The sequence below is a fragment of the Salmo trutta genome, chromosome 7 (genome assembly GCF_901001165.1).
Source record: "Salmo trutta chromosome 7, fSalTru1.1, whole genome shotgun sequence".
NCBI lineage: Eukaryota > Metazoa > Chordata > Actinopteri > Salmoniformes > Salmonidae > Salmo > Salmo trutta.
In genome coordinates this window covers 6,278,199-6,305,281 of record NC_042963.1, presented here as the reverse complement: position 1 = coordinate 6,305,281, position 27,083 = coordinate 6,278,199, and the positions used below count along the sequence as shown (strand labels likewise).

Below are 27,083 nucleotides of genomic sequence, written 5' to 3'. Positions count from 1 at the left end.
CGGTGCCTAACTGCTGTTGGTGGACGTAGGCGAATATCCGTCGAATATCCAATCTGAAACTGTCGGTTACCTCGGTTACAATCTGCTAGCTAAAACCATATGTTGGTTCCCACCAAATAACACAGCCACGAAGCTACACAAATTAGCTTTTTGGTATTAATTTAAGGTTGGGGTTAAGCATAAGGTGAGCAGTGTGGTTAAGGTTAGGTTTAAAATCAGTTGTAGAAATGGGCGGGGTTTAGCCATAATTATGATTTTTGTGGCAGTGTTAACCTTGTATGTTTGTGTGGCTAAAATGTGATATACCAATTTATTTCATCGTGGTTAGGAATAGGCTATATTAAGTTTTAATGTGATGTGATTTCCATGGCAAAGTAATTTGAATACATTCCAGGGCCAACCACACATACACACACAGGGCAGGGCACGTCGTCGTTGATAAATGATTCTGAAAACCCATTTGTTATTGTTGCAGCATCCTCTATGCTGATTTACTTTTGCCCGTGGCTACTTGCGCTTTTGAACATCGCTTCGGAGGCTGCTTGCCCATCTGCAGTAGCAGCTACATGTATGTAGAGGAGCGATGATGATGCAGGACCTATGAAATGACTAGGCTACTGTCTTTAAATCAAGAATGGTGTTAACCTTTTGATCACCAAATAGATAGGATGCTGGATCTTATTCTGTTTGATATCAGTGCATTGCTTGATAATCTGTTTGTGTAGGCTACATCAGGAGCGTCTGTAGAATATACAATCTCTATAGCCTATATTTGACAGGCAGGTGCTTGTTTGCTGCGATGGTTCGGATGATGGAGTCTCAGTGCGAGTATTTCATGTATTTCCCCGCGGTGCCAATCTCCGACCTGTCGGACCCGGCCCGTTACAGAACCCTACCCCGGCGCAGTCACCTCTACCTCGGCGAGACGGTCCGCTTCCTCCTGGTGCTCCGGTGCAGGGACGAGTCCAGCGGAGAGACACCGACAGGGCCGGGGATTGGGATAGTGGGAGGCGGGGGAGGTGTTGCTGGGTTCGGCTCGGAGACCCCAAGTGTCCGGGCATGGAGGGAGCTGGCCGGTTCTTTGTGCGCCGTGGCCAGCGTCAGCCCGGGAGAGAGCAGGCACCGGTCGCATCATCTGCACCACGATTACCAGAGCAGCGGGGACGAGGGCACGGAGGAGGCCGAGGATGAGTACGGGGCTCCGGCTTTGACAGGCAGGGTGGATGCGAGATGCCGGGGCTTCAGGGACTGCAGGCCGCTTCTCATCCACAACAGCACGGGGAGTGGGGTTCGGGAGTTCCGCAGGGCGCCGTTGCAGGTATGGAGATCATTATGGGTTATGGAGATCATTATGGGTTATTTGGTATTGTGTGTGTTTGTTGTGTAACTTTGGTGTCCTAGATTTTGGTATGAACATTTTTGATAGGAATCTACTTATGTCTTTCTTTCTATATGCCCTTCTAAGGGAATTCATCTCTGTATCTGCCCCTATCGGTCTATTCTGCACTAACCCCTTACCTTAGCTATATTTACTCTGACCTGCTCTCACAAGTCACCTCAGAATGCAAACTGACAGGTTTTTTTTTACGGATGGCCTCGCATCTCAATTCTGTAATCTGCATCATAACATCAACACCCAGCAGCGCCCGCACTGTATATTGGCTGACATACTGGGAACTTTCTTATAAGCCACGTATTTAGTGTCAGTATAGAAATGATTTCTAATTCCTAATTCTATGATAGAAACTGACATGACATCATAAGGGGTTGGTTGGTTGGTCAGCCGGGGGTCTTTCCTACTGGCCTGTGGAGATGTGTGATTTCTATGGGCTAGGTAAAGTCCCTTCATTTCAATGAGTGTCATAGAGTTGTAGCTAGCTAGTAAAGTATCAGCAGCAACATCACAGATCACATTAACCAAATCCACTACTGTACTGTTGTCTCATAGGCATAGAGATCAGAAAACATCTACAGTATTTGTGTCTGCCTCTGTCTTTTGTTGACCCCGTGACAATAGTGTGTGTGTGTGTGTGTGAGGAGAACAATAGGGACTCCCTGTGTTGTCTCCTAATTTCTGACTGAAGATGGAAGGACTCCCTGTGTTGTCTCCTAATGACTGACTGAAGATGGAGGGACTCCCTGTGTTGTTTACTAATGACTGACTGAAGATGGAGGGACTCTCTGTGTTGTTTACTAATGACTGACTGAAGATGGAGGGACTCTCTGTGTTGTCTACTAATGACTGACTGAAGATGGAGGGACTCCCTGTGTTGTTTACTAATGACTGACTGAAGATGGAGGGACTCTCTGTGTTGTTTACTAATGACTGACTGAAGATGGAGGGACTCTCTGTGTTGTTTACTAATGACTGACGGAAGATGGAGGGACTCCCTGTGTTGTTTACTAATGACTGACTGAAGATGGAGGGACTCCCTGTGTTGTCTCCTAATGACTGACTGAAGATGGAGGGACTCCCTGTGTTGTCTCCTAATGACTGACTGAAGATGGAGGGACTCCCTGTGTTGTCTCCTAATGACTGACTGAAGATGGAGGGACTCTCTGTGTTGTTTACTAATGACTGACTGAAGATGGAGGGACTCCCTGTGTTGTCTACTAATGACTGACTGAAGATGGAGGGACTCCCTGTGTTGTTTACTAATGACTGACTGAAGATGGAGGGACTCCCTGTGTTGTCTACTAATGACTGACTGAAGATGGAGGGACTCCCTGTGTTGTCTACTAATGACTGACTGAAGATGGAGGGACTCCCTGTGTTGTCTCCTAATGACTGACTGAAGATGGAGGGACTCCCTGTGTTGTCTCCTAATGACTGACTGAAGATGGAGGGACTCCCTGTGTTGTCTACTAATGACTGACTGAAGATGGAGGGACTCCCTGTGTTGTTTACTAATGACTGACTGAAGATGGAGGGACTCCCTGTGTTGTCTCTTAATGACTGACTGAAGATGGAGGGACTCCCTGTGTTGTCTCCTAATGACTGACTGAAGATGGAGGGACTCCCTGTGTTGTCTCCTAATGACTGACTGAAGATGGAGGGACTCCCTGTGTTGTCTCCTAATGACTGACTGAAGATGGAGGGACTCCCTGTGTTGTCTCCTAATGACTGACTGAAGATGGAGGGACTCCCTGTGTTGTCTACTAATGACTGACTGAAGATGGAGGGACTCCCTGTGTTGTCTCCTAATGACTGACTGAAGATGGAGGGACTCCCTGTGTTGTCTACTAATGACTGACTGAAGATGGAGGGACTCCCTGTGTTGTCTGCTAATGACTGACTGAAGATGGAGGGACTCCCTGTGTTGTCTACTAATGACTGACTGAAGATGGAGGGACTCTCTGTGTTGTCTCCTAATGACTGACTGAAGATGGAGGGACTCCCTGTGTTGTCTCCTAATGACTGACTGAAGATGGAGGGACTCCCTGTGTTGTCTCCTAATGACTGACTGAAGATGGAGGGACTCTCTGTGTTGTTTACTAATGACTGACTGAAGATGGAGGGACTCCCTGTGTTGTCTCCTAATGACTGACTGAAGATGGAGGGACTCCCTGTGTTGTTTACTAATGACTGACTGAAGATGGAGGGACTCTCTGTGTTGTTTACTAATGACTGACTGAAGATGGAGGGACTCTCTGTGTTGTCTCCTAATGACTGACTGAAGATGGAGGGACTCCCTGTGTTGTCTCCTAATGACTGACTGAAGATGGAGGGACTCTCTGTGTTGTCTCCTAATGACTGACTGAAGATGGAGGGACTCCCTGTGTTGTCTCCTAATGACTGACTGAAGATGGAGGGACTCTCTGTGTTGTCTACTAATGACTGACTGAAGATGGAGAGGCATTTTGTGTAACAATCACCTCTCTCTGTGACTGCAGTAAATAGAGCATGGGTAATATTCACCCTCTGTCTCTTTCTCTGCCTCTCGTCTTCTTCCATCGCTCCTTTTTTGTCTTTCTTTTCCCCTCTTACTTCCTCCTCCCTACCTCTCACTCTGCTGTCTGTCTGTCTCTCTCCCTCCCCCTTTCTCCCCCTCACTCCCCCCTCTTTCTCCTCTAGTCTCCATTGGACGAGCCTGTTGTGTTGACTGATGAGGTCATCTTCCCCCTGACCGTGTCATTAGACAAACTTCCCGTCAACACCCTCAAAGTCAAGGTGAGAGGTCAGACTAATTCAGTGTGTCCCAAATGGCACCCTTTTCCTTATGTAGTGCACTACTTTTATTGCACTATATAGGGAATATTCCATTTGGGATGCAGCCTCAGTGTTCCATTAATACTTCACATTTTGTGTAAAGAAATTGCATTCACCTTTGGAAGGCTTGGTTTTAAATCAAGTGTGAAAAGTAAACAATGACAGCTTTTAAGGGGCTCATTATCTGCATATTGTGTGTGTGTCCAGGTGATGGTGACAGTGTGGAAGAGAGAGGCAGAGAAAGCGGAGGTTCAGGAACATGGCTACCTTAGCATCCTACAGCAGCGAGTCCCCACACATACCTTCAGACAAGACCTGAACACCTTCAAAGCACAGGGTACACACACCCACACTTGTCAACACAACATCACTGACAAAGCCATGCTACACTCTCTTTGGTCATATTAGATATGGATATGAATCAGTTATCTATGTTTATTGACTTAATAAAGCATCTCAGATTTAACTCAGCACCCCCTCTCCTCCTCAGTGAGCACCACTCTGACAGTGCTACCACCCCCTACTGTTTGCTGTAAGCAGATGACTGTCTCTGGGAAGCATCTCACTGTGCTCAAAGGTATGAGGGCCAGATGGCTAGTACTGACAACTCATTTGAGAGCCAACACTAGTTCCACTGACACAATAATTGGATTAGATTGATGTTACTTAAACTACTGCCTCCTGACCTTATTTCTCTTCTCTCTCTCTCCTATTCCCATTTCAACCCTTTTCATTCCCCCTCTCTTCTCTTCTCTCCCCACACTTTCCAGTATTAAATGAGTGTTCTCAGGAGGAGGTGACTGTGAGGGACGTCAGGATTCTGCCAAACTTCAATGCCTCCTACCTGCCCATGATGCCAGATGGATCTGTGATGCTTGTCGACAACGTGTGGTATGACTGTGTGTGAGAGGGTAGGGGGGGGTCTGTGTATGCGTGTAACTGTGTTATTTGTGCATTGTGTTGACTGGACAATGTTAGTACTCTACATTGTAAGTTGGTGTCCACACATAGTGTCTTTACTGGTACATCTAATTATTGTCTTCCTCACATCCGTGATGTTATATTTTGTCTATCCTTCCAGCCACCAGTCAGGAGAGGTTGCCATGGAGTCGTTCTGCAGGATGGAGAGTGTAGCCTGTCGACTACCCAGCATGCTCAGCGCCCTGGAGGAATACGACTTCCTGTTCCAGCTACAGCTCAGCGACATGCCCCAGGACGACTCCAAAGAGGTGTGTGAGTGTGTGAGAAGCCCGTCTTCCCCAATTAAAGTGCCACCACCCGGCTGTGGTGTGTATGTGAATGTTTTTTTTCTGAGTTAAGTTAAAAACACTATGCAGAAAGCCATTTCTGGTTGCTGAAATTCTAATAGTTTGCCTAATTTGAGTTTGTGACAAAGCAAGTATAGTGTATAGAATCATTGTACCATCTAAACCACTGTAAAATATATTTTCCATAACCAAAAATATTGTATTTTCAGCTGTCTGAATCTGGTGTACAAAATCTAAAGTAAAATACGCAAAAAAAATGAAACTTATGAACATGAAACATAGAACAGATCGACCACTTCTTATAATTGCTTTCAATGAAAATGACAGAACTATAACTCCCATTTCTATCTGAATTTGGTCGTTTCCCCAAATAGTCACTTTTGTCACTTCAGAGTGTGATGTGTCACTATGTGTTTATTCAGGGTCTTGAAGTTCCTCTAGTAGCAGTGCTTCAGTGGTCAACTCCCAAGATGCCCTTCACCAACTGCATCTACACACACTACAGGTGCCACTGAATTGCATGTTTGTTGCATGTGCACAATGTCACTTCACTACTCATCTCTGTCTGGCCTACAACTGTTTATGATGTTGCTACCATCCACCCAGAAACTTCAGTTTTCTTAGGTTAGTTTATTAACTCTCCTTCCCTTCCCTTTTCTCTCCTCCATCCATCCCACTTTCCCTCCAGACTGCCCAGTATCCGGTTGGACCGTCCCAGGTTCGTGATGACCGCCAGTAGCCCCAGCACCGTGCAGACCAAGGACCACTTTAGGGTCAGATACACTCTGCTCAACAACCTGCAAGACTTCCTGGCTGTACGTCTGGTCTGGACACCCGAGGGTGAGGGGGGTGTGTGTGTAGGCTCTGGACAGCCGAGGAAGGAAGATTCCTTGACAAATGTACAATCATTGTGACCAATTAGTTTATTAAGTTGTTTTTGCCAATGGTGACGGGTATCTTATTTCTGTGAAGAACAGTTTTCAAGCACCTTACCATTTTCTCTGTTTCTTCTCTCCTTTCTCTACCCCCTTTCCCCTCCTTCACCTCCCCCCTCCAGGTCGTGGGCAGAGTGAGGATGCAGCGTTGGGGGCTGTAGTGTGTCACTCCCCCCTCAGTAACCTGGGCCACTGTCGGAAAGGCTGCACTCTCTCCTTCACTGTCGCCTTCCAGATACTCAAGGCAGGACTCTACGAGGTACAATACACACTGGATAGGGATACACTGTGTGTGTGTATGCACCTATTCGGGTGTGTCTGATGATAAAAAACATTGTATACTGAACAAATATATGAAGTCAACATGTTAAGTGCTGGCCTCGTGTCATGAGCTGAAATAAAAGATCCCCAAAATTTGACATATGCGCAAAAAGCTTATTTTTCAAAATTCTAACTAACAGGTATGTAAACAAATTTGTGCACAAAATAAGCTTTTTGTGCATATGGAACATTTCTGGGATCTTTTATATCAGCTCATGAAACATGGGACAAACACTTTACATGTTGCGTTTTTTATATTTTTGTTCAGTGTAGTAATAATCATTATTATTATCTTATCCTTTTTCCTCTACATCTTTCTCTCTCTATAGCTGAGTCAACATATGAAGCTGAAGCTGCAGTTCACAGCATCTGTCTCCAACCCTCCCCCTGACGCCCGCCCCCTCTCCCGTAAGAACCTAGAGAATCTACAGAGCCTATAGAATGGCATGAAGGACAATCTATACACTATGACATGTTAATGAAGGACAATAGGCTATGGTACATTAATGTGTCATTTTTGGAGACACTTTTGAATATGCATATCGATAATGTTAATGAGAAATTGTGAAAACAACTCGATTTTTCTGTTCTATTTTATGCTTGTTATGTTGCTAGACTACTATTGCTATTGTATCTGCATGATTCTAAATGTACAGTGCCTTCGGAAAATATTCAGACCCCTTGACTTTTTCCAAATTTTGTTATGTTACAGCCTTATTCTAAAATGATTAAATAAAAGAAATCTCAGCAATCTACACACAATACCCCATAATGACAAAGCAAAATGTTTTTTTGATATGTTTGCAAATACTTATATAAATGTGATGTTTCTGTTTTTGATTTTTTTTTAATAAATGAGCAAAAATGACAAACTGTTTTTGCTTTGTCATTATGGGGTATTGTGTGTAGATTGAGGGGGGAAACTATTTAATCAATTTTAGAATAAGGCTGTAACCTAACAAAATTTGGAAAAAAGTCGAGGGATCTGAATTCTTTCCAAAGGCACTGTTGTTTTTATTGTATGTTTAATTTCTTTCCTCAGTAGAGCTCTGAGATAACTTTAATGGAAAGTGCTATACAAATTAAACACATTTTTTACTATTATTATAGTAAATGACAAATCCTTTTTTAACATGAACTGAAGGAAAACAAAGAGCAACTGTGTCTGTTTCTCTAGGTAAGAACAGTCCATCCAGCCCTGCAGTCAGAGACCTACTGGATAGACACCAGGCCAGTCTGGGACGATCACAGAGCTTCTCTCATCAACAACCGTCACGCTCTCACATCATGAGGTTAGCAGGGAGGATATACACAGTCATTATGTGTCCTCTGTACACTGATTTATTGTATCACGTGCATCTTTAAGCTCATACTGGTGTGTCTGTGTTTCAGGACGGGCAGTGCGATGGAAAGGCGAGCCATCACCCCCCCGGTGGGCTCTCCTGTAGGTCGGCCCCTCTACCTGCCCCCCCAGGAGAAAGCTGTGCTGTCATTGGACAAGATCGCCAAGAGGGAGTGCAAAGTCCTGGTGCTGGACCCAATCAGCTAGGAGAGGGAGGGAGATGAGAGGTGAAGAGGGAAGGGAAGATACAAGATGTGGGATGGGGGGGGAGAGGATAGGGTGGAGAGAGAATAAGATGAATGGAGGGAGAAGAATGTTGACAATGGTAGATAAGCGAAAGATGCAGATAGAGAAAAATGAGTGTGAAGATGAGGGCCTAAGATCTAAACTGAGGATGAGGCAGAAGCCACAGTATTATCTAAATGTAACTGGTTTGATCTGTAACACTCATGCTGCTACTGATGTGTGAACCATAGAAGTAGTTTATCCTATTTCTATGGTCAGAACAACAAACCTGTCGGGGTGTGAAGAGAACCCATGTGAAACCATGTGGCCTGCTGTGAGGTCACAGTGGTCGGTTTGATGACATTAGAACAGACTCCTCTTTGGGTCGAATGAAAAACAAGATGAGAACATTTGTCATTTAGCCTTTCTTTATGGTTAGTTCTATCTGGGGTCCTTGGGACGTTCCTACCCTAACCATAACCCCTACCCTTACCGTAAACATAACCCTTACCTAACTCTAATCTTAACTCTCGCCTTAACTGTTATAAATGTAAACGTCAATGGGGTTGACGTCAGAATTATGATGTCCCAAGGATCCCGTTTATACTTTTCCCTTGATTCATTCCTTATTTAGAACTATCCCTTTTAAGGAGAAATACTACTGTACAGTTATCTCAAATACTGTATGTTATACTTTGCAAAATGCTGCCAGTTATGCAAGATATACAGAACATTATTGCACTGTACAAACTTCACTGTCCATGATGCCTTTTACAGTGTTCAGCTCTATTTATTTATTATTCTGATCGCTTACTATTTTCTCCCCCTCTCTTGGCTCAGTGTCAGTATAGTAATATCAGCAATGTCATACTTTTTAAGCTGCTGCTTGTGAAAGCATGTTTTGATTGTTTTTAAAGACTTTTGTTAATATTGACAGTTTAAAATGCTCAGGCACTTTATAATTGAAGTCGCTTTACAGTGAATCAATGCTGCTCCCTGTTGTTGAAACTCTGTGGGATGCATCTCAATAGTCTTAGGGGGTGTGCGCCCATCTCCTTTCCTCCATCTAACTACACTGACATTAAGAAACTGGAAAGGTGGAAGCCAAGTCCTAGTCCGCCTCTCGCTCAGCAAAGATGGAGGAGAAAAGGACAGGATAATAGGAGAGGAGGCCACTATAGACTATTGAGATGCAGCCGGTATTATTTTCTGCTGCTGTTGTTGATTCCTGGTTGACATTAGGAGAGGAGAGTGAACTACCTGATCGCTGTGTATCGCTGCATCTCATCAAGATCATTAAACCCCATCAGCAGCACTACACTGTGTCATTTTAAACTGAGGTGAGTATGTAGTGCCTTCAAACTCAACTTTGGACCTCGAAGCCAGTTCCACTGCATTTTTTTCATCGTTCCCCTCTAATCAGAGACTGATTTTGACCTGGAACACCAGGTGTGTGCAATTAATTATCAGGTAGAACAGAAAAACAACAGGATCCGGACCTCGTAAGGTAAGAGTTGAATAGCCCTGGTGTAGTGTATAGGCCAGGGGTGTCAAACTCACACCTAGTGTCTGCCTGTTTTTGTTTTGTCATTTCAATTAAGTCTAGACAACCAGCTGAGGGGAGTTCCTTACTAATTAGTGACCTTAATTCATCAATCAAGTACAAGGGAGGCGTGAAAACTCGCGGACACTCGGCCCTCCGTGGAATGAGTTTGACACGTGGTGTAGGCTATACAATAGACACGTGGTGTAGGCTATACAATAGACACGTGGTGTAGGCTATACAATAGACACGTGGTGTAGGCTATACAATAGACACGTGGTGTAGGCTATACAATAGACACGTGGTGTAGGCTATACAATAGTGCAGGGGTACTGAACTCTTACCCTACGAGGTCCAGAGCCTGCTGGTTTTCCGTTCTACCTAATTGCACACATCTGGTGTCCCAGTTGTAAATCAGTCCCTGATTTAAAGGGTAACAATTAAAAAACTGTCTTCGAGGTCCAGAGAGTTTGAGGGCAGTAGTGTAATGAGAAGTAAAGAGTGCAGTCTTAAATATGACCATGTAAAAAGACAATAACACCATCAAAGCGTGAAAGCAGTTACGTTTCAGCGTTTAAATAGATTTTTGTAATCATGAATATTATAAACCGAAGAAACATTGTGGTTGAAAGAGTAAAATCATTACGCTAGTGTGTGTCTGTCGGTCTGGAAGTGTGTGTCTGTCGGTCTGGAAGTGTGTGTGTGTGTGTCTGTCTACGTGAGTGTGTATTCACAGCAGCTCAGATGGCCACACTGTTCTCGATGCGGTTGGGTGACATGTAGTCGTAGGGCAGCTCCAGCTTCTTGTTCCTGTCTGTGATCTCATCAGAAATGGCCCTGAGCTCGGCCTGCACCTTCTCCACCAGCCTGCGAGGAGCGCCACTGCTGAACACAGGCTCACGATAGTGACACAGAGGCACCTAGGAGAGGAAAGAGGGGATGGAGGTAAAAGACAAGATTTTAGCGGATAAGAGACAAGGTGTGTGTGGATTGTACATAGTCGGCAGAGGGCTGGGACATCAGTCATCAGAATCTGTGTGTCTTACGTAGTCTGCTGTGGGCTGGGACAGTAGGGACAGAGTGATGAAGAGGTTGCAGGTGGAGTTTATGACCGGGAGGATGGAGAGAATCTCATCTTCGGTCAACGTGACTTTATAGCTCACTACTTTTCACCAGAGCCCATATGTGTCTCAACTAAGTGAAGATTTGGCCATAAGTACTGTATTGATTGATACAGTTTATTGGTTAATCATGTTGATGGATTGATTACCTAAGTGAAGTTGACAGCTGAGCAGCTGTATATTGCCATGGTAACAAACTGACAAGAGTTCTGGTTCGGTTTGGAATTACTGTGGGCAACCTGAAGGAACCGAGAGGGGTAAAACGATATTCAGTCAGTTATATACTGAACAAAAATATAAGCACAACAGGTAAAGTGTTGGTCCCATGTTCCATGAGCTGAAATAAAATATCCCAGAAATTTTCCAAAATCCACAGAAAGCTTATATCACTTAAATTGTGTGCACAAATTTGTTTACATCCCTGTTAGTGAGCATTTCTCCTTTGCCAAGATAATATCCATCCACCTGACAGGTGTGGCATATCAAGAAGATGATTAAACAGCATGATCATTACACAGGTGCACCTTGCACTGGGGACAATAAAAGGCCACTCTAAAATGTTTAGTTCTGTCATACAACACAATTCCAACTTCTCACAGCCATTGAAGAGGAGTGAAACACCCTCTCATCACTCATAATTATGTAGGGAGACTTGAACAACACCCCATAGTAAATAGCGGTGAAGTTTCCTGTTAAGCTATGAATATCAGCTACGTCCAACTTTATCTGCCTATTTGGAATGAGAATCAATGAACACAGGCTCATGAAAAAAAGCGGGAAACCCCTGCCTTTGCCTTTGACAAAGTGGGCACTGATTATCACAGGGCGGCTTCAGCACACCTTAAAAAGCCCATATGCCACTGGTTGAGAGAAATTGTTATTGTTTTAGGGCAGAATTAGTCATAGGTTTTATGTGTTGTTGGAGGTGCGTCTTGGTCAGCCGCCCGCATCAATCTGCCTAATCTGTGGGGCCGGCCTTGGATACAATGTAGCTTAAAAAAATGTATCCCGATATGTAACTATACATTTTATTCCCCATCACGACAATATAACGTTGCGAATTACGTTTGGAAAGAAAAATTGAGATTTGGTTGTAAAAAAAATATTTATCCTTTAACAAAACAATTTTACAACATATCAAAATAATTTCCATATGAACACATTTTTTATAATTCATTCTACGTTAAAGGAACTTCTCCCCAACTTGTCTCATTGAGTCAGAACAAAGTTTTGGCCAACTCAAAATGTGAATTTCATGTGACAAGGCTGTGGAACTAGTTACTCAAAAACATTTTTTTGTGTATATTGGAGATATAAAACTGTGCCAATTGTCATTCATAGTGCTGCCACTACTACATTGCAAATCATGAATTCAAATACAGCACAGTGGATGACAAACTCCATAACAACAAAGGAAAGAGGAGAATTGAAACCAGGTCTACCGCGGCCAGACAGAGATACTGGCCACTAATACTAACACGGATTGGCCCCTCGCAATCAAATAACTAAAAATGATTCTGACACCGCTCAGTCAGAGGCAGAACCAATGGGAATTACAATTTATAATAGAAAGTCTGACATCACTTATCTCCCCACCTGAATTCGGAAGAGTTCTTCTTCCATACATTTTATATATGTGTTTTTTAACTTCAGTATAAGTACACTAAAGAAGGTAAATATATTAGCTGCCTGTATGAAACAAATTATATTAGTAAGCAATGTTTTACAATTGGTTTAAACAGAATTATAGAAATAAACAGTAGTAGTAGTAGAAATAAACACTTCAAAATCTAATCCTGTAGTTGCAGGGTATTTATTCCACCACTAGATGGCGATGCTCAATATCATAATTTTCATTAAAGGAATAACATTCAAAAAATTTTAAAGCTGACATTTCATTGATGAAGTACTAAGAAGAAAAGGTAATTGATTGAAAGTGATAAGGGCAAATTGTGGGTAATATGATAAGGATGTGAGCGAAAAAAATTGTACCTCCCCGTCGGGGAATTGAACCCCGGTCTCCCGCGTGACAGGCGGGGATACTGACCACTATACTAACGAGGAGTGACCTGTCTTCAACCAGATCAGTTGACGTTTTAAATTAGCATAAAATAAAAGGCGTTCAGTACATAAATTATTTATATTTGTCATTCTCCAAAGAAAACCACTATATGTGGGGAAAGTAATGACACAGGAATGGGATACAAAAATACTGGTCCATGATCCAGGAGGACAAAACACGTAGATGTACAATGATGACGGATAAGACAGTGTGTGGCCAACGCTTTGGTCACCAGTTTCCGTAGTGTAGTGGTTATCACGTTCGCCTCACACGCGAAAGGTCCCCGGTTCGAAACCGGGCGGAAACAATTTTGATGACCAGTCGAATTATATCTACTACATTTTCAACAAAACCATTAGTGATGTGACTAGCTATAAATGGCAGCTTGCACCGATGCGACCAATTAAAAATTTAACTCGCAATGTCAAAGGGTCACAAAATGCGACTAGATGGTAACTGAGGGTAGCCTCATGATATCTCTCAATATTTAATGGTTTAGGTTCATTTCCCCATCATTTGTGGGCTCTGTCAAGCAGCAGAACGACAGATTTTTACCTTGTCAGCTAGGGGAATTAAACTTGCAACCTTACGGTTAACTAGTCCAACGCTCTAACCACCTGCTTTACATTGCACTCCACGAGGAGCCTGCCTGTTACGCAAATGCAGTAAAAAGCCAAGGTAAGTTGCTAGCTAGCATTAAACGTATCTTATAAAAAAACAATCAATCAATCATAATCACTAGTTAACTACACATGGTTGATGATATTACTAGTTTATCTAGCCTGTCCTGCGTTGCATATAATCGATTCGGTGCACATTCGCGAAAAAGGACTGTTGTTGTTCCAACATTTACCTAACCATAAACATCAATGTCTTTCTTAAAATCAATACACAAGTATATATTTTTAACCCTGCATATTTAGTTAATATTGCCTGCTAACATGAATTTATTTTAACGAGGGAAAATGTGTCACCTCTTGCAGAGTCAGGGTATATGCAGCAGTTTGGGCCGCCTGACTCGTTGCGAACTGTGAAGACTATTTCTTCCTAACAAAGACAGCCAACTTCGCCAAACGGGGCATGATTTAACAAAAGCGCATTTGCGAAAAAAAAGCACAATCGTTGCACGACTGTACCTAACCATAAACATCAATGCCTTTCTTAAAATCAATACCCAGAAGTATATATTTTTAAACCTGCATATTTAGCTAAAAGAAATCCAGGTTAGCAGGCAATATTAACCAGATGAAATTGTGTCACTTCTCTTGCGTTCATTGCACGCAGAGTCAGGGTATATGCAACAGTTTGGGCCGCCTGGCTCGTTGCGAACTAATTTGCCAGAATTTTACGTAATTATGACATAACATTGACGGTTGTGCAATGTAACAGGAATATTTAGACTTAGGGATGCCACCCGTTAGATAAAATACTGAAAGGAAAAAAATATTTCACTGAAAGAATAAAGGTTTTGTTTTCGAGATGATAGTTTCCGGATTCGACCATATTAAAGACCTAAGGCTCGTATTTCTGTGTGTTTATTATAATTAAGTCTATGATTTGATATTTGATAGAGCAGTCTGACTGAGTGGTGGCACCAGCAGGCTCGTAAGCATTCATTCAAACACACTTTTGTGCGTTTTGCCAGCAGCTCTTCGCAATGCTTCAAGCATTGCGCTGTTTATGACTTCAAACCTATCAACTCCCGAGATTAGGTTGGTGTAACCGATGTGAAATGGCTAGCTAGTTAGCGGGGTGCACGGTATTTTTGGCCCTCCAATAATCGGTATCTGCGTTGAAAAATCATAATCGGTCGACCTCTAGTGCAAAAGCAGTTGCCTCTAATACATGTTTATGTGAGAAAAGTCATACGTGTAACCAAAATGATCATTCAAGTCACCAGAAATTCCAGTTACACCATATGACTAAACGGTTTGACTGAATAATGTCAATATGTTTGTCTTTGTATTAAGTTATATGTTAATCTATATACACAACTCCTTTTAAGTAAAAACACAAGTGTTTGTAGGATAAAGGAGTTGTCAGTTTATTTTATATATTGTAGTGTACATCAAGCAGCTAATACTGAAAATACGTGTAAGTAAATAACTACTATCCTATCTATAGCAGTCAAAAGTTTGCACACAACTACTCATTCAAGGGTTTTTCTTTATTTTTTCACTATTTTCTACATTGTAGAATAATAGTGAAGACATCAAACCTATGAAATAACACATGGAATCATGTAGTAACCAATAAAGTGTTAAACTTTGCTTTGATGACAGCTTTGCACACTCTTGGCATTCTCAATTTGCAGATGCCTTTATCATCAGGACACAGATTACTACTGACTCAGTTGTAAATTGGCCATAGAACTCCATGTTTTCCACTTTGGGGGGAGTGGACAGCAGGCTACAATCCATACAATTGTGGTGTACGCATCAGAGGGAAGCCAGTCCTACGCCATATCTGACTCCCTTAGACAGCAGACCAAGCAACACCTGTTTCAGTGCTGTAGAAGTGAACTTCAATGAAGAACAACATAAGGAGAAAACCATCACTGATGAACAGCAAGATGAAGCTGCAGCTGTGGCCAAGTCAACACTGAAAGTCTAGGCAGTTTTGTCATTGTCAGCTATGAAGACCACCCCTTTGTAAGCAAGGTGCTGAAGGTGATTGGGAGGAAGTACAAATCACTTGTATGCAGAAGCCTGGAGTGAGGAATGTTTTTGTCTGGCCCCCTGTGCCAGACATTACCTTCTACTATGAAGGAGATGTGAATTCCATGATCAGTGAGCCCGAGCCCTATCAGCTAAAGAGCATCTCGGCAGTCTGACACAGACTGGGCTGCTTACATGTCACACTAGTGCAACAACATCAAACACACTGTTTTAAGAATGCACGTTTTATTATTTTCAACTTCAATGAGTTTGTGTTACAACTTTTGCTACAAAGTTATAATTTCTTTGTCTTTAATGTTTGAATCTCATGAATTGTTTACACAATTAAACTTTTTTAATTATCATTTTTATCTTGCACTGGTCTGCACAAACTTAATCACATCTGTTTATGCTTTAATATTAGAAATATAAAAACTTTATTGTCCACGCAATGTGGAGATTAATGTTTTTAGAAGATATTGCACAAACATTTTACTTTTTCTTAATATTGTAATGTTGAATAACACTTTTTTATGCATTTTATATTTTAATGTTTGAATGTTGAATTACTGTATTTCAGTATCTTTAATATTCATTTATTACAATGATTCTTAACACTATTTTTAACATTGTTTGAAAAATTAATCATAATGCACAATTTTAATCCTGTTTTTAGAAGTTCATTGTCATGTTCATGATTAAATGTTTCTGTGTGATACTCATTTGAGTCACATTTGTGGTATTTCACTAAGCATTAAAGGCATCATTGTTGTTGAATAAGAAACCATGTTACTCGTAATGTGTGTGTGTGTTTGATTAAGAGGGAAATGGAGAGAGATCTGCCTAAAAAATTACAACATAACAAAATACTCATGCGGTGTGACTAGCAATGATCACTCGGTACAACCAGTTATTAATGTAAAAAAAAAAAAAATTCAAATATGTTATTGTTTCAAAAATGCAGAAAGGAGCTCAGTCTATAAGAGAAACATTTATTTCTGTAAAATGTTATGGTTTTCTAATTTATTTAACAGAAATTGTAGTTGACAGTCATTCAAAATGTGGGGTGTTCCAGTGAAAAAACAAAGATACAGTATAATTTATCTATTTTTTTTATTTCATGGTGGCACCGAATGACTTTTTAGGAGGTCAATTTAACAAATCACTGTGTGTGTGTGTATGTGTGTATATATATATAGTATTACTTTTTTAAATCCCAGGCCCCTTCCCTGCAGGAGGCATTTTGGTAGGCCATCATTGTAAATAAGAATTTATTCTTAACTGACTTGCCTAGTTAAATAAATCAAATGTGGAAACGGCATGTGGACCGCAATGTGACGTTTTAATTGATAACCACCATCAAAAAGTGTTTCCGCCCGGTCTCGAACCGGGGACCTTTCGCGTGTTAGGCGAACGTGATAACCACTACACTACGGAAACTGATATAAGAACTGAAAAATAATGATTCTGGCCATAACCCCACTACCCTTAATAGCCAGGTGAGATACGAAACCCTATAGAAATTGAACATATTGTAAGTAAGTATGACCAAAACATTTTATTTAATAAATAAAATGGTTAAACGCTTGTAAGGGAGGGCAAAAGTCTGGCCTCTCCGTCGGGAATTGAACACCAGTGTGACAGGCATGGATACAGACAAGGTTGAGTGGACTGGCATTAAATTGGCCAGTTCCGAAGCCTTTCAGGTTGCTTTGATATTGAGGTGTACCCTACAAACAAAACCACAACTGAATATGATTACAATTTTGACTACTACACTGGCTGTTAAAGGGAGACACTTTTGAGGATTTCTATAATAATAATTCTATAATGAATACATATTAGAATAATACATAATACAGTGACCAATAGTTTCTGTATTGTGATTGTTTAGTAATAGTTACTGTATTGTGATTGTTTAGTAATAGTTACTGTATTGTGATTGTTTAGTAATAGTTACTGTATTGTGATTGTTTAGTAATAGTTACTGCATTGTGATTGTTTAGTAATAGTTACTGTATTGTGATTGTTTAGTAATAGTTACTGTATTGTGATTGTTTAGTAATAGTTACTGTATTGTGATTGTTTAGTAATAGTTACTGCATTGTGATTGTTTAGTAATAGTTACTGTATTGTGATTGTTTAGTAATAGTTACTGTATTGTGATTGTTTAGTGTTTTATTTACTCAATCAAGTAGTGCTCCAAGGAGGGATCGAACCGTGTCTCAAAAGCAGCCAAAAAGGTCAAATAAGGTCACCAAAATGTCCATTACGGCTATACACGACAGGCCCCCGCGTGACAGGCGGGGATACTGACCACTATACTAACGAGGAGTTGCCTATCTGCACTCAGATCAGGTGATTTTATAAACCTTCCCTACAAACAGGGTCCTGAGAACAGACAAAATGATCTCAGACATCTAAAAATATTTGATAATATTTGATATGTTCCATAATCTCTCGCTTTACTGGCAACTGTTCCAGTTCTTTCAGAAATAAATTCAGCTGTCCATTTTACCAAACCGTATTGACATCTGTCCAACCAAAAAAACTATCAAAAATATTTAAGGGACCTGTTTATTTAAGGGATCCTGAGAATTTCAGCCAGACTGACCAAGCAGTTCGAGCCGCCTGCACGCCGACCCCCACCAGTCTAAACAATAACTCAACTCTCCCAACACAATATCCTTCCTTGTTCCCAACTTACATTTTTTTAATTCCCAAGGGAAAGGTTTGGAAACAAAAAAATAAATCACATATACCTCATATATACATTAACACACAGAAACCGCAAATCCTCCATATAATTAATATCATAGGCCTAATAGTACTGTAGAGCTCTTTTTACTTGCACACAATATAGCTGGGTCACCCTGTCCTGTACTTAGGGGTCCACCACCCTGCAGCGCCCCAACCCAAAACACCCCACTCAGCTTCAGGATCTTAGTGAAACATTAATTTATTGGTTTTGGGTATGGTAGGCGAAGGCCAGAGTGACAACTCACAGGATGACAGACCCCCAGGAGCAGCCCAGCAGGTAGAGATTGCTTAAATAGGCATCTCCCTTGACATGGGAAGGTTTTCAATAAAGACTCCTTTAGTCTTACTGTATTCCATATAAGGCATCCAGACCTTATGAAAGTTGGTCAGTATACTCTTAATCTTGTAAAAAAATCGAATCTAGTGATACATAACTTGACATTGTGGGGGATAACCAACTTTCCAATGAAAGGTTACAGAGTTTCTTCAGATAACAGTCTCCAGTATCAACATTTCCAAGCAAACAAAAACAGGGAGAATGGAGAATCTGTAGACATGCTGAGATAAAAGAACATTCTGTAACGACCCTGGGTTTATAAGGGGTTCGAGACTTGCTCCCTCCCTGTGTCATTTACATTGCTCTTTGCCAGAACTCAGCCAGGCTTCACAAGACCAAACCATATACAAATACATCCACTTTGTGTTTTTTGACAGATTTTTGTTGGGGATTTTTGTATTATGCTAATTTGGCGCGAACAACGACCTTAGGAGGTTAACAAAAAACGTGTGTGGGTTGGGAGGATAAATCAAATCAGCCACACAGAAAACTTTAAAATTTGCTTAAAGTAAAAGGCAATCAGTATGTAAGTTATTTATATTTTCCAAAGGAAACCACAATATGTGGGGAAAATGAGGACACAGGAATGGGATAAGAAAAGGCTGGTCGGTGATACTATATGAAAAACTAATAAATATACCAAGACAACGAGGTTAAGAGTGTATGAGTAGGAAAAGTAATCATCGGTTTCCGTAGTGTAGTGGTTATCACGTTCGCCTCACACGCGAAAGGTCCCCGGTTCGAAACCGGGCGGAAACACAGTTTTGTGACTACTAGAATTATATCTCCTCAGTTTTCAACAAAACCATTAGTGAAATGGCAGCTTGCACCCATGCGACCAATAATTTTTTAAAACTCGCAATGTCAAATGGTCACGTAAGGGTAGCCTCATGATATGTCAATAATGGCCACCGTAAATTTGATATTTTAAGTGATATAACATTTTAATAAAGTGAACTATACCTGACAAGTATGAGTGGTTTAGGTAAATTTCTCCATCCTTTGTGGGCTCAGTCAAGCAGCAGAAGGGCGCATTTGCCGATGTACTTTTAGCTGATGTTTACTTTGCAAGCTACTGGCAGAAACTTTGTACAGTTGGCTAAACATAGTGATAAGTAGACCTAATGCACTTTTTTCTCCAACCCAACGTAGCGAAGTGAGCAAACATTATCCCCTTTTCAACATTGCTTTTTAGTGTACACTGATTGATGAACCATGTCAAATTGGCTAGCTAACAACAGATCACATCAATATGGCTAGTTAACAAGCTAACATTCAGGGAGATAAACAAGATGGCTATATTTGCTTGCCATCTATAGTGGTGTTGACAGTAGTAAGACTGACAACTTTACCAGGATAAGGACTTGCTGATGTCAAGTGCTTTCCAAAATCAAATAACATTTTATTTGTCACATGCCCCAAATACAACATTACCTTGATATACTTGCAAGACCTTAACCAACAATGCAGTTCAAGAAATAGAGTTAATAAAATATTTACTAGATAAACTAAAGTTTAAAAGAAAATCAAATCAATCAAAAGGTAACACAATACATTTACATAACAATAAGGAGGCTACATACAGGGTGTACCGAGTCAATGTGCCAGGCTACAGGTTAACCGAGGTAATTTGTAAAGTGACTATGCATAGATAATAAATAGAGAGTAGCAGCAGTGTAAAAACAAAGGGGGGGGGGGATGAGTTCAATGTAAATAGTCTGGGTGGCCATTTGATTAGTTTAGTTGTTCAGCAGTCTTATTGCTTGGGGGTAGAAGCTGTTAAGGAGTCTTATAATCCTAGATTTGGCGCTCCGGTACCTCTTCCTGTGCGGTAGCAGAGAGAACAGTCTATGACTTGGGTGACTGGAGTCTTAAGACAATTTTTCGGGCATTCCTCTGACACGCCTAGTATATAGGTCCTGGATGTCAAGGAAGCTTAGCCCCATTGATGTACTGGGCCGTACGCACTACCCTCTGTAACGCCTTCCGGTCAGATGCCAAACAGTTGCCATACCAGGCGGTAATGCAACCGGTCAGGATGCTCTTGATGGTGTAGCTGTATAACTTTTTGAGGATCTAGGGACCCATGCCAAATCTTTTCAGTCTCCTGAGGGGGAAAAGGTGTTGTCATGCCCTTTTCACAACTGTCTTGGTGTGTTTGGACGATGATAGTTTGTTGGTGATGTGGACACCAAGGAACTTGAAACTGTCGACCCGCTCCATTTCAGTCCTGTCCATGTTAATGGGGGCCTGTTCGGCCCTCCTTTTCCTATAGTCCACAATCAGCTCCTAATCAGGTAATAGATAGTATAGAACAGAAATTGAACATTAAATAGGAAAAGAAACACTGTTCATATCACCCGCAATCGGCAGGATTGATTGAACACATAGATTATACGATTAAAGTACGATTAAGGAAAACACACATGAGCACAGGTAGAAACTGGGTACAGTGCTTACCAATAGTATTAATGACAATTAGGATAACCCCAGATAAAGATGGGTTGTCATCGTTTGAGAAAGTTTTTGGTAGACCCTATAGAATGCCAGAGTTAGGGAGACCAGAACAGGCTGATATAGAAACAGAGCATACCTTAGCAGAACACATGAGACGATTGTTTGTTAAAACCTGTTGGGGATCTGATCCCGGTATTGGGATTTATTGTCAAGAGACCATGGCGGGAAATTCAAAACTGCAAGAATCTAATAATTTCAATTTCTCAAACAATCATCTATTTTTCACCATTTGAAAGATAAACATCTCCTAAATCCAACCACATTGTCCGATTTCAAAGAGGCTTTACGGCAAAAGCATAAAGTTAGGTTATGTTAGGAGAGTACATTGAAAATAGCTGTGTGTAATGTTTTGTCAATTCAAAGACAGGCGTCACCAAAAGCAGATAACCAGCTAAAATTATGCACTAACCTTTGATAATCTTCCTCAGATGACACTCCTAGGACATTATGTTATACAATACATGCATTTTTTGTTCCATCAAGTTCATATTTAAATCCAAAAACAGCATTTTACAGTAGCGGTGAAATTCAGAATTTTTTTCTCCTCAAATGCTTCCGGTGAATCAACGTTACAATTTACAAAATTACTATTCGAAAACATTGGTAAATTATAATATTGTCATTCAAAGAATTATAGTTTAACATTTCGTAAATGCTACTGCATTGTCAGATTTCAAAATAACTTTACTGGGAAATCACACTTTGCAATAAACGGGGTGCTGTGCTAAGAACAATAGGCTAGGATATACAGGTTAGCACCATCTTGTAACCATCTAATATCAATAATACTATTGTCAATAATCCCTTACCTTTGATTATCTTCATCCATTGGCACTTCCAGGAATCCCAGGTTCACAACAAATGTGGTTTCTTTCGACAAAGTTCATCATTTATGTCCAAATAACTCCAAGTTGTTCCATGTTGTTAGCGCTTCGGTAGGCTACTCAAAAGTAGGGCGGGGGGAAAGTCCCGACGAAAAGTTAAAAAAAAAATCTATTTACGTTCGTTCAAACATGTCAAACGTTGTTTAGCATCAATCTTTAGGGCCATTTTTAAGGTGAAACATCAGTAATGTTTCAACCCGACCTCTCCTGTGTCTTGAAAAACGTTTTTGAAAAATGTCTCGCCTCACATGAATGCGCAGGTGCGCGCAATAATGAAGTGACGACATCCCAGGGACATCAACTTCTCTTCCTTGTCATCTGGTCTCTGTTCATCATAGACGCTTCAAACAACTTTATAAAGATCGTTGACATCTAGTGGAAGCCGTAGGAAGTGCGAAATGAATCCTTTGTCACTGTGTGATCTATTAGCAATGATTCGAAAATAGTACAGCTACAAAATTTTCATTTCCTGGTTGTATTTTTCTCAGGTTTTTGCCTGCCATATGAGTATATATACAGACACCATTCAAACAGTTTTAGAAAATTCAGAGTGTTTTCTATCCAAATATGTTAATAATATGCATATCCTAGCTTCTGAGTTGGTGTAGGAGGCAGTTAAAAATTGGCACATATTTTTTTCAAAATTCTCAATACTGCCCCCTAGCCCCCTAGCCCCCACACTCGTATGTCAAAGATTTTGTGTCCCACAGGTGAATTACAGAAGAAGGTGATTCACACAATACAACCAGGAGACTGGGTATGGATCAAATCTCTGAGGAGAAAAGACTGGAAGCAGTCCCGTTGGAAAGGCCCATACCAGGTTTTGTTGGTAACCGCCTTTGGCATTAGAATAGCTGAAAGAGCCACTTGGGTCCATGTTACCCACTGCAAAAAGGTAGGAACACATACAAGCACTACTGATCACACACAGAGTTAGGAGAAGAACTGAGTACCAACAGGGTTCGGGGGTTACATCCTTAACGAGGATCCCCTATCCCGACCTTTCATCACTGTGTGTGCTCCTAGAGTGTGAGTATGGGGTGGTTCCTAGCAGATCGACTAAGGGCAGGAGAGGGTTGGCGGTTGTTGGGAATATGGGGGACCCTGAGCTGCATCATTGTCTTGGTAATTTTCCTGATACATCCAGATCCACCACCTTCCGGCACCTATTATACTACGCCCCCACCATTGTTAAGAAGTAAAAGAGAAACGACCCAACATACCGACCGTCAAGGACGAGTGACCTACAAAATAGGAGTCAGAGAGGGGCAGAATGTAGGTGATTTTAATGGCTGTAAGACGGTAGTTAATATGACTGACTTAGAATCGAAGCACAGGAGAAAATTCTGAACCTCACAGCTCCTATAATGGAGGTAGGGTGGGCTTGTACCAACCAAGGACGCATACGACAGACACTACCAAAAGGGTGGTTAGGTACTTGCGCCCCAGTATTATTGGTGCAAACAGTTAGAATTAGTCATCAGACGCCAGTTGTGGGAAGCTCAACTAGGAAAAAGAGGAGTCTTGACCTGGATGGGAGTAGCCCGGTTTGGATAGAGTTCCAGATGAATACAAGGCTATGAATCAAATTGGTGAAGGCTTTACCACTACATTCTTCTGTTGGGTAACGATAAATTAAAATGTGGACTGGATCAATTATATATATTATAATCAACAACGTTTTGTGAATCAGACTAGAGATGCGGTGAAGGGAATCTCTGACCAATTATCCGCAACCTCGCTCATGACCTGGCAAAATAGGCTGGCTCTCGATATGTTATTGGCAGAAAAGGGCAGGGTTTGTGGAATGGTGGGGGGTCATTGTTGTACTGTTCTTCCTAATCACACATCACCAGAAGGGACTGTAATTAGAGCCTTGGCTGGGTTGACCGCTCTAAGTGAAGAATGGGCTGAGAACTCAGGGGTTAATACATATGTGACAGGGTGGTTTGATGAAATGTTAGGCAAATGGAAAACCATAGTAGCTACCATCTTGGGGGCTGCTATTGTTTGTATGGGTATGCTGGTATTATGTGGCTGTTGTTTTATTCCCTGTGTCCGAGGTTTGGTGAGCAAGGCGTTGGAGAATGCAGTGACTCAGCAGATGGTGAGGTACGTGCCCATCCCAGAGTCTGACCAATGGGATGAACGCTATATATACCCAGACCTGGTGGACACTGCTGATCCATTCGATCCTGATGACCTACAATTAGATACAACTTTTCTTAGTTCTAATGTGTGAAGGTTATAGTGAAAATCGAGATATGATTGTCGACAACGTGTGGTATGACTGCGTGTGTGTGTGTGGGGACAGTTGAAGTCGGAAGTTTACATATATTTTTTCCAAAATTAATTTAAACTCAGTTTTTCGCAATTCCTGACATTTAATCAGAGTTAATATTCCTTAGCCAAATTCATTTAAACTCAATTTTTCGCAATTCCTGACATTTAATCAGAGTAAAAATTCCCTGTCTTAGGTCAGTTAGGATCACCACTTTATTTTAAGAATGTGAAATGTCAGAATAATAGTAGAGAGAAATGTTTTATTTCAGCTTTCATTTATTTCATCACATTCCCAGTAGGTCAGAAGTTTACATACACTCAATTAGTATTCCGTAACATTGCCTTAAAATTGTTTAACTTGGGTCAAACGTTTCGGGTAGCCTTCCACAAGCTTCCCACAATAAGTTGGGTGAATTTTGGCCCATTGCTTCTGACAGAGCTGGTGTAACTGAGTCAGGTTTGTAGGCCTCCTTGCTCGCACGTGCTTTTTCAGTTCTGCCCACAAATGTTCTGTAGGATTGAGGTCAGGGCTTTGTGATGGCCACTCCAATACCTTGACTTTGTTGTCCTCAAGCCAATTTGCCACAACTTTGGAAATATGCTTGGGGTCATTGTCCATTTGGAAGACCCATTTGCGACCAAGCTTAACTTCCTGACTGATGTCTTGAGATGTTGCTTCAATATATCCACATAATTTTCCTGCCTCATGATGCCATCTATTTTGTGAAGTGCACCAGACCCTCCTGCAGCAAAGCACCCCGACAACATGATGCTGCCACCCCCGTGCTTCACGGTTGGGATGGTGTTCTTCGGCTTGCAAGCCTCCCCCTTTTTCCTCCAAACATAACAATGGTCATTATGGCCAAACAGTTATTTTTTTGTTTCATCAGACCAGAGGACATTTCTCCAAAAAGTACAATCTTTGTCCCCATGTGCAGTTGCAAACGATAGTCTGGCTTTTTTATAGCGGTTTTGGAGCAGTGGCTTCTTCCTTGCTGACTGGCCTTTCAGGTTATGTCGATATCGGACTCTTTTACTGTGGATATAGATACTTTTGTACCTGTTTCCTCCAGCATCTTCACAAGATCCTTTGCTGTTGTTCTGGGATTGATTTGCACTTTTCTCACCAAAGTACGTTCATCTCTAGGAGACAGAACGCGTCTCCTTCCTGAGAAGGAGTGGGGAGAACAAGTATTTGATAACCTGCAAAATCAGCAGTGTTTCCTAATTACAAAGCATGTAGAGGTCTGTAATTTTTATCATAGGTACACTTCAAGTGTGAGAGACGGAATCTAAAACAAAAATCCAGAAAATCACATTGTATGATTTTTAAGTAATTAATTTGCATTTTATTGCATGACATAAGTATTTGATACATCAGAAAAGCAGAACTTAATATTTGGTACAGAAACCTTTGTTTGCAATTACAGAGATCATACATTTCCTGTAGTTCTTGACCAGGTTTGCACACACTGCAGCAGGTATTTTGGCCCACTCCTCCATACAGACCTTCTCCAGATCCTTCAGGTTTCGGGGCTGTCGCTGGGCAATACGGACTTTCAGCTCCCTCCAAAGATTTTCTATTGGGTTCAGGTCTGGAGACTGGCTAGGCCACTCCAGGACCTTGAGATGCTTCTTACGGAGCCACTCCTTAGTTGCCCAGGCTGTGTGTTTCAGGTCGTTGTCATGCTGGAAGACCCAGCCACGACCCATCTTCAATGCTCTTACTGAGGGAAGGAGGTTGTTGGCCAAGATCTTGCGATACATGGCCCCATCCATCCTCCCCTCAATACGGTGCAGTCGTCCTGTCCCCTTTGCAGAAAAGCGTCCCTCTATTTTTGTCTCATCAGACCACATGACCTTCTCCCATTCCTCCTCTGGATCATCCAGATGATCATTGGCAAACTTCAGACGGGCCTGGACATGCGCTGGCTTGAGCAGGGGGACCTTGCGTGCGCTGCAGGATTTTAATCCATGACGGCGTAGTGTGTTACTAATGGTTTTGTTTGAGACTGTGGTCCCAGCTCTCTTCAGGTCATTGACCAGGTCCTGCCGTGTAGTTCTGGGCTGATCCCTCACCTTCCTCATGATCATTGATGCCCCACGAGGTGAGATCTTGCATGGAGCCCCAGACCGAGGGTGATTGACCGTCATCTTGAACTTCTTCCATTTTCTAATAATTGCGCCAACAGTTGATGCCTTCTCACAAAGCTGCTTGCCTATTGTCCTGTAGCCCATCCCAGCCTTGTGCAGGTCTAGAATTTTATCCCTGATGTCCTTACACAGCTCTCTGGTCTTGGCCATTGTGGAGAGGTTGGAGTCTGTTTGATTGAGTGTGTGGACAGGTGTCTTTTATACAGGTAACGAGTTCAAACAGGTGCAGTTAATACAGGTAATGAGTGGAGAACAGGAGGGCTTCTTAAAGAAAAACTCACAGGTCTGTGAGAGCCGGAATTCATACTGGTTGGTAGGTGATCAAATACTTATGTCATGCAATAAAATGCATATTAATTACTTAAAAATCAAACAATGTGATTTTCTTGATTTTTGTTTTAGATTCCGTCTCTCACAGTTGAAGTGTACCTATGATAAAAATGACAGACCTCTACATGCTTTGT

General features: G+C 41.6%; 1 protein-coding gene and 4 non-coding genes across 5 annotated transcripts; 3 read left to right on the top strand and 2 right to left on the bottom strand.

Moving 5' to 3' along the window:
* Window positions 1–462: 462 nt before the first annotated feature.
* On the top strand, window positions 463–8,319 carry LOC115196806 (microtubule-associated protein 11-like). Its single transcript, XM_029757726.1, has 12 exons — window positions 463–1,318; window positions 4,076–4,171; window positions 4,418–4,547; window positions 4,701–4,787; window positions 4,981–5,101; window positions 5,292–5,439; window positions 5,901–5,983; window positions 6,167–6,318; window positions 6,536–6,672; window positions 7,064–7,142; window positions 7,912–8,026; window positions 8,127–8,319. Exons 1-12 carry the CDS (start codon window positions 800–802, stop codon window positions 8,281–8,283), a joined length of 1,824 nt encoding a protein of 607 aa, XP_029613586.1. The 5' UTR covers window positions 463–799; the 3' UTR covers window positions 8,284–8,319.
* A 4,638-nt stretch (window positions 8,320–12,957) lies between these two features.
* trnad-guc (transfer RNA aspartic acid (anticodon GUC)) lies at window positions 12,958–13,029 on the bottom strand. Its single transcript has one exon. It is a non-coding gene; the product is annotated as a tRNA-Asp (tRNA).
* A 232-nt stretch (window positions 13,030–13,261) lies between these two features.
* Window positions 13,262–13,334, top strand: trnav-cac (transfer RNA valine (anticodon CAC)). Its single transcript has one exon. It is a non-coding gene; the product is annotated as a tRNA-Val (tRNA).
* A 3,717-nt stretch (window positions 13,335–17,051) lies between these two features.
* trnav-aac (transfer RNA valine (anticodon AAC)) lies at window positions 17,052–17,124 on the bottom strand. The gene has a single exon. It is a non-coding gene; the product is annotated as a tRNA-Val (tRNA).
* Window positions 17,125–19,467: 2,343 nt separating this feature from the next.
* On the top strand, window positions 19,468–19,540 carry trnav-cac (transfer RNA valine (anticodon CAC)). The gene has a single exon. It is a non-coding gene; the product is annotated as a tRNA-Val (tRNA).
* The last annotated feature ends 7,543 nt before the right edge of the window (window positions 19,541–27,083 follow it).

What these genes read in the sequence shown, in the direction of transcription:
- LOC115196806 (XM_029757726.1), top strand. Translation starts at nt 800, where the DNA reads ATGGTTCGGATGATGGAGTCTCAGTGCGAGTATTTCATGTATTTCCCC. An exon ending in GCATCTCACTGTGCTCAAAG is followed by an intron (nt 4,788 to 4,980) that starts GTATGAGGGCCA and finishes CACACTTTCCAG; the next exon opens with TATTAAATGAGTGTTCTCAG. An exon ending in TCTGGTCTGGACACCCGAGG is followed by an intron (nt 6,319 to 6,535) that starts GTGAGGGGGGTG and finishes TCCCCCCTCCAG; the next exon opens with GTCGTGGGCAGAGTGAGGAT.